Source organism: Agelaius phoeniceus, chromosome 1 (assembly GCF_051311805.1).
Source record: "Agelaius phoeniceus isolate bAgePho1 chromosome 1, bAgePho1.hap1, whole genome shotgun sequence".
NCBI lineage: Eukaryota > Metazoa > Chordata > Aves > Passeriformes > Icteridae > Agelaius > Agelaius phoeniceus.
In genome coordinates, this window is record NC_135265.1 from 36,845,099 (window position 1) to 36,858,223 (window position 13,125).

At 35.2% G+C, this 13,125-nt stretch overlaps 1 protein-coding gene across 8 annotated transcripts in view; it reads right to left on the minus strand.

The window, feature by feature from the left end:
• TBC1D5 (TBC1 domain family member 5) overlaps positions 1–13,125 on the minus strand; it is a 318,053-nt gene that overhangs the window by 125,748 nt on the left and 179,180 nt on the right. For all 8 annotated transcript variants that reach the window (XM_077176555.1, XM_077176560.1, XM_077176564.1 and 5 more), the window contains 4 exons: positions 8,708–8,810; positions 2,934–3,022; positions 1,433–1,483; positions 1,270–1,339 (listed from right to left, as the gene is read on the minus strand). In XM_077176555.1, coding sequence (XP_077032670.1) covers positions 1,270–1,339; positions 1,433–1,483; positions 2,934–3,022; positions 8,708–8,810 — 313 coding nt within the window. The remainder of the gene's footprint in view (positions 1–1,269; positions 1,340–1,432; positions 1,484–2,933; positions 3,023–8,707; positions 8,811–13,125) is intronic.

Below are 13,125 nucleotides of genomic sequence, written 5' to 3' on the forward strand. Positions count from 1 at the left end.
ATCTCATATGCTTTATCCCTAGCTACTGAAATTATATAAAAATCCAAATAATTTATAACTGTAGATAGTTTAGGCTAAGACACCAATGCTCCATATCTGATAAAATATATAATATTTTAAATATTTAAAGGAAATAGATGGTTTTAAATGAGTCTTCAGTGAACAACTTTTACTTCATTAGACTGACAAAACCACCATTCAAACCAGTACTCCCTAATTACAGTTTGCAACTATAGGTTTAGGTGCACACATATGGACATCCATAACCAACTGAATTCTCATGAAATTTTTGTTAACTCTAGATATTCTCCCCATGTTCCATGTGAAAAATAGTGAAGTGAATCAAACTGAAACTAAGCTGGGACACCAACTCTTTTAGGATATAATACACTGAAAGTCTTGGCAATACCCATAACACTGTTAATAATATTTTGCTACAGCCTCCACACATACGCTCCATCACACAAATAATTTTCCTGAATTAAAAGTAAAAGAGAAACATGAAGATGGAAAGAGACAAGAAAAGAAGTTGCCAAAGGAAATCTTGAACAACTGACTGAGCAAATTGTCCTTTCTGCCATGAATGAAAAAATTCGGGCAAGGACTAGATGGTGTCTAGAAGGTCCCTGCAAAGGAGGGCTCTCTAGAGCTAAACTTAGAACACTGCAAAAGCTTTTTTATGAAAGCAGCAACATACTAAAGTCAATAGTGTCCATACAGATACACCAGAGATCTGAAGGCACAGACATTTCCTCTGTTTGAATATCCTAAGGTTAAGAAAAAAAATGAAGGAAATGGAGTGATTATGTCAAGGAAAGATACACCCTGACATTTGACAGACAGTCTATGGGTAAAGTTTTGGTTTCAAAGCAAATTGTTTGTAAACAGCTGAAAATAATTCATGCCTTAATACTTTACCTACAGGCATTTATTTAAAGTAACATTTGCACGGGTTTTTGGCACACAGAAGTGCCTATGACAGGCAATCTTTCAAATGCTATGCAAGGACATCACTTATGTACAGAAAAATCTGTGTCTGTACACTTGGCTTTTGATTACCATGTGATCTTTCAACAGATGGAAACTCTCACCTGAAGACATTTCACAAGTGCTTATGACCAAATTCTGAAGAACCTTTAAAGACTGTAAACTTGTTTGAGACTACTCTAACCAAGTTAAGAGATGTCTAGCTAGCTTTAAAGAACATCAATCATATTAAAATCACATTTGCTTAAAAGCACAGTAAGTAAATTTTAAAGCAATATTTACCTTCTGACTGTCATGTTCAAAAGTTGAAAACCAATGTTCTGCTGTTTTCATAAGACGTGTGAACATTGCACTGAAAGGGAACAACCCAGAAACTTGGTGTTAGATAATGGTGTCAATTACAAATAAGAGCAAATTAAATGTAAAGAAACTTGTTAAAACTTACTAGGCATCATGTTCCAGATATTCAGGATTCAAAAGAACTTTCATTTCCTCACTGCAAAAGGCAACAGTGAACAATCCAAATGTGAATGTTTATTTTTGGTCAGCGTTCTCCATGTAGTATTATGTATTTATAAGCCAACTTTCATATAAAGTGCAAATGAGAAAACTAGCCTTTTTAATTAAAAAGAGCAACTCCATTGAACAAATGAAGTCTTTCCTTTTTATAAAGATCAAAAACAAATTAGCTGCCTTGTCTGCACTACAATGAAGTAACCATCTAATTATTCCAAATAACAAATTACTGAATGTCACAATGTATTATTTGAATATGCTTGATCTAGAATAATTGATTGCTGCACAATCTATCACTGTTTATCCTAAACAAAAAAAAAAAAAAGGTTACTGGTCAAATATGCAGTATCAAAACATTAATTTATTTTGTTTTAATAGCCTGTATTTTTATTGTAATTTAACAGCAATTAATCAGTGACAGCACCTCTTTTCCATCTACTTTGCTGCTTAGCTCTACTTTTTCAGTGGGGATGGAACAGAATGCTGTACATAACACATGGTTATTTTAAGTTGTTTAGCACGGAAGAGCATCTTCTAGGTAATTTTAGGATATCTAAGGACAGACATTGAATAAAAACACACACTTGTAGATAATCATCTTAATGCCTAACTCCCTTTGGGCAGTCACGTTGCGGGATACCTACAGAGGTTATATGATATTGCACACATAATTAAATTAGTTTTTATTCACTGCTGGACTCCAGTGTGCAAAAAACCAAACGAAATGTTCTAAATATCACAAGAATGAAACTGGTTTCTTTTTTCTTTTTTAATAAAAGCAAAAGCCTTACATATGGGGCAAGAATAAAAGCAGACAACCATGTGATGCAATATTTTATATGTATGAGTATGACTGCATGCATACACACATACACACTTTTGAATGAAATGGAGGATCAATAGGTAAACATAATATTACTCCCCAGTCAAAGAATAGTTGGATATCACAACTACAACACTGCAGGTGATGAAAGAAATATCAATCCCAACAATTTGTCTTCAATGATTATTTCCCCTTTTAAGATATGAGGAAAGAGAGTTGGTGGTAAGATGTCTACTCTATGAGTGGAGCTCACTGATCTGTCTACTCTCTGCAGTGACAAAAAACAAAACAACTTCTGGCAATAAGGATGAGGTAGAACCACAGGTAAGTATGTCAGCTTTGAGATTAAGGTTTTCCTTAGATTTCTTGTCTCCCTATTTTTTCACCAGCCAGTGTCTGTGATGAGGCCAGTGTCTAAATCTCAGAAGCTGCAGTAGGAAAGATGAAATAAGGACATTCCCATCAAAGCACAAAGATTCAATGATTTCTGATATTAATTTATGAATTATAAACAAAGAATTATGGAGCACATATTTATAAGCTATAGTTCAGCCAACTTGTTTTTTAAAGAAAGACGCTTTTTATACAAATAAAACACAATGCTTGCCTTGGTTGTGCAGCTTCACTGGCATGTGAAAAAGCCTGGTGGTCACAATGTAGGATAAAGACAATGGGAGCTAGAAGTTCATGCATGCCCTAAACATAAAAGGAAAAGCAAAAGTATATTTAGGTTTTCCAGTCATATAATACTTCCTAATGCACAGCATAAGGCAGACAGCAATATTAGGTGTAGACTAACTAAAAACATGAACATTCATTCACACTGTTAACAGAACAGTTTCATAATCAATGGCTTTTATCTTAAATTCTGATTAAATCCAAGTGTTTATTCTTCTAGAATATACAGAAACAAGTTAGTCTCCCTTCTTCTAACACAACACACAACAAATTGGCAATGGTAGGCAACCCTGCACCTGGCAGTTTACTTCAAGATCTGTGTTCATAAATATGAATTTTATTTATGATAATTATAATAATGATCTACAGTACAGAGATCTGCAATAGAGAAAAATTGCAAAATGTAAAATTATTTTGTATTTTGTAATGTTCCAAAACCATAGATAAAAGTGTAACAGTAGGCTCCAAAGGAGAAAAGGGTAGCTATTTGGGAAAGAAAACAAAACTTTAATTTCTAAAGACATAAGAATTAAAATGAGGTTTTGGGGTTTTTCAGTTCTCTTTCAGTTTTTTATAAGTTGTTATGTCAATATTCAAAATAAACTCATTAAACACCATGCATAGAAGACCTGGTACTGTTCCACTGCAGAGGACTACTTATATATGTAATCTATGTTAAGATACAGAAAAAACAGAAATAGGCAGGAATCCAAACAAAGAACATGGGTGGGCAGTTGAGGGCTTGGGCTGGAGTCAGAAGCATGGCTGGGCCACCCAGGAGAGTTGGGATCCCAGTGTTGGGACTAGGACAGCAGGTAGGAGCTACAAAGGCCCTAGGCTGGGGGAGGCATCAGCCCAAAGAAGGGAAGGGAGTTCTTTGGTGATGGAAGGGATGTGGGATGAAGGATGGAGATCTGTCTGTCTGCCTCTGGACACACAGATCACTCTAAGGGGAGGGAATTCCTGACCTCTGCCCAAAACTACCAGTTACAGCAGGGGGTTTGATGCCAAGTGCCCAGGCTACCCCTGGATGGCTCTGGATGGAGTCCTTGCCCAGCTATCAGAAGAAGAACCTGCTGCCAGGACTGCTCCAGTTCAAGGGTGCAACTATTTCATCTAGTGGAGCCTCAGCCCCCACTCAGGGGAGTGCTCTGGGCAGACAGGGGTTCCAGGTAGACTATTTAATCTATCCTGCTGCAGAAGGAGCACTGGCGCTGGTCCACAAGCACATCAATATTTCAGGTGCTGTCAGGAGTCATGACAGCTGATGGGTCACCTGAGCTGTTCTACTTTTAATGGGTGCAGTTCCAAGGTAGGAAGCCTCTGCACTTGCTTTTCCAGTCCCCTCAGTGATGGACAGACATGAACACTGGAAGTGTTACATGCTTGCGAGCTGCCCTGCTGCTTTGCTGGTACCTCAGCTGATATTCCATACAGCACCTGAGAAGTGTTCAACACCAGTAAGTTATCTTATCAGCTACATTTGTAATGAACACATCCACTAACTACCAAAACCCTTAAACTTGCATTAGAAGTAATGGGGATTTTCCTTAAGTAGTCCCAACTGACCTGAGAGGTAGATGTGGAAACCTTCTCTACATCACTATTTTGAGTATGCCTGGATGCAGTTTTTGACAATAGTTTTGATGATCTCTCTGTATGCCATCAACAGAAATCCTAGGAAATTTAATTGTAATTTTTTCAGGACTGAGATGACTGTTAGAGCCTCAATGGCAGGGCTGCAGTTCAGATGTTTTCTTTCCCTTCCTATTTCTGAACCTTTAGGGGCTAATTTAAAAGATGAAGCCTAATGAGAAATTCAGTTCGGAAGAACAAAATAAACCAAATATAGCCATTTGATTTCAGAAGCTGATGTAAAACACCACAAATGGGTTAGATTACAAATTGTCAAGTTTAGATTTCTTAAAATATTATGGTCATATCAAAGGAGAAAGGTCCAGGATTAGACAATATATAAGTGGCAAAAAGATTGAAATAACCAGGGTTATACTTTCACACATACGGCCCTTGCTTAATTAACAGTTCCACATCTAATCTTTTATTTTGATATACTAAACATGAAATAGGAGAAATGGAAATGCCAGAAAACTTGACTATCTAAAAAACCTACCACCTAAGCTGTAAACATATAAGCAGAAGAAAAAGGAGGAGGACATAAAATAAGAATTAGTTATGAAAGATAAAAGCACATCACACATTCTTCCAACATAATAATATATCAACTCCATAATAAAATAGAATCATAATGTGGCTGCCCACATATAACAAAACCAAAACAAACAGATGATGAAATATCAGGATTTCAAAAAGATACCTCTGATCTTTCAGTTACAAGAGTACTTCAAATGTTTAGAGATTTTTAGCTTGGCAAGAAAAGCTACCAGTGTAATATGCATACACATATTTTTTCAATGCTACAGTTTACTAAAACTCTTTAGTGTTAATAAATAAGTTGACAGAGCTCAGATAATTTTATGACAGTTCCCAGCTACAACAAAATATTGATTTCATAATACAGTCTATGGTTTAGAAAGAAAACCAGAATTATAGTATTCTTACAATGACAAGTGAATCAATGTATTTCAAAATTATATTGACTTTTCTAAGGGCAATCAAATCATGAACAAAAAATAGTTAGCCTAGTGATTTAGCTTAATTTTCACTATTTCCTTTCAGTGTAACTAGGACCAGAATTTTGTCACCAGTCTTACAGAAGAGCTCTACGGGTAGCTTCTACATTTTCTTAAGTACAATACACTATGCTCTTTAGATTTTACATTTACAGCTGCTATTTAAAAATTCAGTGATCCTAGGGAAGATTCTGTGTTTAAAAACTGTAATACAGCTCCACAACATTCTACTCCATTATACCAGGGATACAAATATATTCTTCCTCATCAAATAAAATGTTCCTCCACACTGGCCAAAAAACCCAGAAATCCTACAACAAAGACAACTTGCATGCATATATGCATATTAAACAAACATTATTGATTGCTTCTTGTAATGCTGATGCTATGTAGTAGTTTCAATAGAATGTTGTAAGTATGCAAATTGTCAAGGATCTACAACTTCTTCCAAATATTTTGGAAGATAACATTGGGTAGGGACAGATGCTGACAGACAAAAAAATCAGTCTTCATTAACTGGCCAAGTTTTATCATTCCAATGGCAATTGTATCTTTTGTATGTGGTCATACAAACAAGACAGAGGAATTCTCATGGATGACAACAGGACCAGTCCCCATGATGGAAACTGCATATGAAGACAAGCTCCTTAATCCAGGCTTTGTATTCAGGTCACTGTGGAGACAACAACTTGGAGATTATCTGCTACCGGTAAATTAATGGTAACCTTCATTATTTTCTCAAAAATATGCTAGGCTTTGCTGTAGTGAAAATTATTATTATGGGAAGTGGGGCATGAGTCTGGTAAAAACACTACGTCAGGATATGTTTTTTCCTTCTTTTATTGAATACTAGCTAGGTATTTGATAAAAGAAGGAAAAAACATATCCTGTTGACTATAAACCATTTCTTTTCAGCTAATTCAGAGAAGGATAATGATGGTCATGAAAAAAATGTTCTCTAGCAAGAGAGGAGGATGGGGACTAAAAAGGAGGATCTTACTAACAAGCTAAAAGGAGCATTATTTTTAAAGAAATCCAACCAAACAAACCCACCCTTTTAAAAGGAGGTAAGAAAAAACATAGCTCCTAATAAAAGTAACACATGTCCACAACAAGAGAGGAAAACCACTATAATTTACTGTTTTGTGGACATGGCACAGCACTGCAAGACTTGGGTGATATACTGAACACACTTCGAGAGGTTAAATCAACAGTTTTTCATGATCCAAATTAGTTTAATTTTCTGCACTTCCTCTGCTCTTAATCCTGTAGCAATCCCTTCCTGGAACTACCATACTACTGAGGCACACTAGTCGAAAACAGAGGTAAAGAAGTTTTCTTTGTCAACAGCCTGTAGGCTCACAAAATTGAACCTGTTCTTTTATCTGCCTATGTTCATTTAGCCCACCAAGCAGTCTTTATTAAAGCTGAGGCATCAGGCAGTCAAAGTTCATTAATACCATTTATATAATCTCTGCAGTTTCAATTAACTCAGCAAGACATTCTACTACATGATAACAGTCTCATTAATTCAATAAAATCCCATAACTATTAACAATATGGTCTATGTTAAACGGGGTGTCACCTAGTAGAAAATAATAGCTTTAACAGCTTGTGATGAAACGCAGTGCTTTTTTTTTTTTTAAATTTGATCTGGCTAAATATTCCATCCCTATATAGAAAGGTATTATTTCTTGCTAAGGAATCAAGAGGATTTTAAATATGAGCAGAGGGTAATTAAGTCCTTTTAAGTCATATCAAAGAGTAAAATAATATTCTTGTTCAATAAATGATAGACTAAATTAGCTCAAATGTGTTCTTCCATTTCCCCATCATCAGTACTCTGGCCTATATTCACTAGAAAGAGGAGGCTGAACACTGCTAAGTATTTTTTTAGCTGTGCCCTTCAAAACACAGCTCCTAGATCTCATTTTTATTGTTCTTATGCAAGACTATTCCTTGCTCACTGTCAAACATGAGAAATAACGTTTCATATATTTGATAGCTATATAGTCCATTTTTAAAAATAATCCCTAAGAAATTCTTCAGGCGTAAGTGTTCTTTCAACTCATATGCCCTTTGTTTCCATGAAACAACCCTATTCCCTGGCTTGAGGACAGGGTGGTCACCGACCATGCCTGAAAGCACATATTGTTTTATAAAAATCTTCATTTACTGAATCTCTGTATTTTTGCCATGACAAATTTCCTATCTACCTAAATGTTGGCTCCTCTACAGTTTATCCTTTGTCCAAGCACACAGAGTGTCCCTCGGTTTGTCAGTCTCTACTCAGCCTACAGATAACTGTGTGAAGAAACAAATACAAATATGCTTCAGTTGATACTCTGCATATTGGTCTTTCTATGTGAATACAATATGTTTATAGTTACTTCAAAACCTTCAGAACAAATGCTGAATTAATTAACTCACTAACTCTGTGGATGCAGACTTAGTGCAACTTCGGCTTTCTTTACCATTTTATCAAAAATGGTTTGAGCAGACTTCTTCAAGTAACTCTGCAAAAGTTACTTATCCTTCATTTAAGAGGATTTTGTCAGCTGCATTGCTCTTGGATGCTACAAAGTTAGATGAAGATCTTTTTGCTAACATACTGCATGGCTTTAGCACTTTGGGGAAGAACTTAAAATATTACATAAAACTTAAAATAGTAAACTTGGTATAAATTTCAGAAAACACTATGCTTTTTGTTTATTCAGTACCTTTTTAGATCCTGCTCTGTATTTTCTTTACCTAAGCAGAGAAAGTCTTTCTTTGGTTTTTTTCTTTCTTAACCAATGACAAAGAAAAAGATGTTTATAAAGAAATTCGAAGTTAGAAAAGTTAGCAACCTTAAAGAAAACAACTTAAGGTACTGTGTTATGAGGAGAAAGCATATGTTATTCAATGAGCTTACTTACCAACCAGCTGACAAGCAGCTCTTTGATTACTTCAGCATTATGATACAACTCCAGATACAACAGAGCTACATTATTGTCAATCCATATAGAAAATGTTGAGTCAATGAATGCCACCTGTACAGTATTTTCATTACCTGTTTATAAAGCAACTGCTCATTTTCTCTGGCGTAGCAGAACAGAACATCTGTAAGAATTTTCCTTACATTCTCTTGCTGGAAATACTGCATTTCAGGAAAGCTGAAAATGAAGCAATACAGCAAGAGTGAACAATAGAGTGCACAGAATGCCAGTTGCTGGTCTTCTAAAAGAGGTTTTAGGTAAGAGCATCTCCCTTGTCTGCTTTCCCACCGCTCTGTGCTGCTAGAGTTACATACTTCTAACTACTTGTTACATTTGTTTTGAAACCGAAATGATGAACACTGTTCTTTAATATGCACCAGTCTGCTACACAGGTATGATGATATCACAGCTATATTTCAATAACTAATCCCTTTTAATCTCATTAAAGCTAGACATCTGCAAGAATGAAATACAATGGAAGAAATGGAAGAATGGATTAGAGTATGTCAGATGACACGCATACACAAGGGTTCTGTATTTCTTTAATATTAGAAAAAAATATTATCATTTAATGACAAGATTATTTAAATATCTCATAATTGACATGAAAACCAGTATCCTAAAATTGAGAATATCTTATTGGTATCTGTTGCAATACAACACAATTAGACATCTCACTGTCTTTAACAGCTATTACAAATAAACTTACAGTTATAAAATAACCTGCCTGGGTAAATACCCTAAGCAAACCAGAATGAAGTGGAACACGTGTGAGAATAAGGAAAAAAGGCTTCTGGAAAAATCCTGTTATGTGCATACTAGAAAATATAAATATTACCAGTCTGTAACTCCTCTGAAGCAACTCTCACCTATGCATCCTGCTCCTTGACTGTTGGAGGTAGGAAATAGAATAGTTATGCAGGACCTAGTTAAAATTAGAATAAGTGCACAAGCAAAGGTGTTTTCATTGCTACTGAAGAAGTAACTAGATGGCAGAAAAATGTTTCATAAAGCAAATGTCCCAAACCACATTGCTCCACAGCCATACAGAGCAATATAAAATACATAGCAAAAAAATCTGAAAAGGTAGAATACTAAAAAGAAAGGAAATGGTAAAGTTGGACAAAGAAAAACAGAAGAATACTTAAAAAAGACAACAAAAGTAGGCCTCAAGCTAGAGTGCTGAAATAAGATTGTATTATAGTCAGTTTTAGAATTAAATCAGATGGTTTGAAATAAGATTTCTTCAAACAAGTTTCCCAGGTCTGAGCTACAATGTTATACTTTAGACCAGATGTATTTAAGGCTATTGTAAAGCCTGTCACAGAGAAACAATATAGGAAATTAGAACAAATTACTTCAGATAAGACTATTAACATTGCTAATCACTGTGGTCATCTCACAGAGGTGATGGGAGGCAAGCACAGAAACAGAACTAATTAGGGCTAGGAAAGTGCTTTGAAGTCCTTGGATGAAGGAGCTGAATCAAGAGCCAAGGCAGAGAAGACACTGTAGCTTAAACACAGTGATGCTGAAGTCCTGAGAGAGGCACTGGGATGAGAGGTGTAATGTTTTCCTGGCACCTGCTGGAGGTAATGGTAAGACCAACATTTGGAAACTTGTATGCACTTGTACTAATCACATTACTGTAAAGGAAGGACACAGCTGAGACCAAAAGTGCATTATAGCAGATGGCAATCGACATAATTTAGGGGTTTGAAGAGATTATTTCTGAAGGACTGTTATTCAGGCCTGCCCTATGAAGTTTAGGAACAGAAGACTAACAAAGAAAACTCAAAAATACACAGAGATATCTGTGAGGATCTAGTAATAGCAGAGATTGTAACAGAAAGGATAATAATGAACTCAGGAATAAGCTGGCTGAAGTATTAATTATAGTAAATGTAAATAGAAGAGATCATGAGGGAACTATCAGTTCAGGGTGGATTTTTATGGAAAATGTCATTTTATGATTAAAGCTCTGTTTTAAGAAATACAGTATCCTCAAATCAGCAAGGTAAGAATACTTTTCATGAACATGAGACTATTACATTTAATTACATCTCTAAGAAAGCCTGCATTAAGGACACGGGGATTTTCCTACACTGTTTTACCACAACTCTACAATGAAACAATGGTGCAGTCAGATCCCTGCTTGCTACAAGTGAAGACCAGTGTGAGTCAGATATAGCTTTTTAAAATACTCCTTTAGCTGATTTAGGGGCACCTGCATCGGAGGCAGCCAGAATTTGACACAGAAATTTGAAGAACCAGGCTAGTAAACAAATAAATGGATGCACAAAACAAATTTGGTGGCAGACAGAGATGGGGATCATAATCAATGGATTGCTGTTCCTTACCATCTCTTCCACATGCTTAGGAAAGATGTAGCTCTCCAGTGGCTTTTCCACTGCTGTTTTGATGTTGGCAAATTTTAAAGTCATTTATTCTTATTTGGGGGATGGAGAGTTTGGAACCCAGCAACCACCACTACTCATCTTCACACTCCTTCCATCATCCTAAACTGTGACTGTTACTCCTGAAGCAGAAACTAAGTAGACTGATATATAAAAGTACTACTACAAAAGAGAAGATATTGACTTGATCTGTCTACAGGGAATGCCCCCTAGGCATTTTAGTATCTTAAAATACTGGAGAGAGAAAGAGGGTAATGAAATCTAGCCATTTGCAACCCTAGATGTACACTGTGATGCCAACAAGTAACCTGGTATTTTAATTTGTGTTGAATGCTTTTGCATCTACCAATCTGCTGATTTCTATTCCTGCAGAATATTAAAAAAAAATTGAAAACATTGATCACTAATGAGTTGGGACTAACTTAACAATATCCCTTCCTACTTGCAGATATTGGAAGTTGTTATTTTTATGTAGACATTATGGACTGGATTTCTACACCTGACTTTAGGAAACTGAAGTTTTGTAGATACTGGTGAGCTAGGAGCCTTTTATAATTACTGAAGAAAACTGTACCTCTCCAGTGTGTTTCATCAGACAAAAACTGTATTTACGCTTTAGGAAGAGATGATTTGTGTCCTAGAGCTCTACAGGTACACAGACTCTACAGCATGACTAACCCAGCTGAGAGTATTTAGGCTTCACAGACCCAATAATTAAGTGAGATAAGGATTCTCAAAATGCATAGGAACAAACACACAAACACATACGAACAAACTTTATTACAGCTGCCTTCCAACAGCAAAATCCTGAAGTTTAAAAGAGTTTAAAACAATACCAATTTTAGGAACCTAATTCTAGCTGCTTTTCTTGTTTATTGTTGCCACACTTCAGGGAATTCTAACAAGAGCATTATAGAGTAATTTTTTTACTGCTTTGATAGCTGGAACTCTGGTTTGCTACTCTGTGTGCAGTTAGTATCACTCTCTACAGCATTATACACTTGATGCAGTGGGATGATGGAGGACTGAACTAGATGACGAAGAATATAAAAACATTCATTAAATAAGAAATAGCAGCTAGAAGGTAGTGATTATGGAAATTGAATACAATAATTATTTTAACCTTTAATAAAAAGCATTGTAAACTAATGATGAATTTTAAACTTTTAAAATTCTAACTCCAGGGATTTATTTAAAGAATGTAAATAAAAAGAGAGGGTTTTACATTCTAAAGCCACAGAATGAAGAACTTACTGCTTCTTAAAATAGTTATAGTTTATAAATAGATACATAAGAATATGTAAAAATGCATACTATGTTTTATGATTAGACAAAAAATGTACATATAAAATGCATGTAGCTTATCAAATGCATTCATGTCACTGATAAATTTTGTTTTTTCATTGCTTGACTTATTTTGTTCTTGATGACACAATATACACTACTGTTGTTTCAGGTTGATGTCATTTTGTATAAATGCATTAATGAAAATTTCTTTAGTCACTATTACTGATATTAGTGAATATTATTTTGCCATTTGCCACAGTGAGAGCCTGGAATTTGTGTGTATATACATATATATTTAAATAATAATCTTACATCCACCATAACCTCCATAAAACTTTTCATTCTCCAATTATAGTTTAGATACACATATATTTTAATCTTAGAACATCCTGAACTGTTTCCTTTAACAAACAAAAAATACCATCTGTTGTGAGAATGCACATGAAAGTATACTCAGATTTTAATTATACATCTCATGGCAAAATACATTCAAGAATGGGTCTAGGGACGGACATGTAAAATAATCAAAAACAAGACTGCAATGATTTCTTCTGCATGACTTGGTTCCTGTAAATGAAAATGTGTAAGCCTGGGATTTGCAGAATCTACGACTATCGTCACTTTTTTCAAGTTATAAAGAAAAATATTTGCAATACAGTAAAATATCACATGGTAGCAAACCAGTAATTGAATTTAATTATATTTACACATTACTCAATGCTTGCACTCTGAAAAGAATTATTTTCAGGAACTGAGTGTTCTAACTCACACAAGTTTCTAAACAGGAA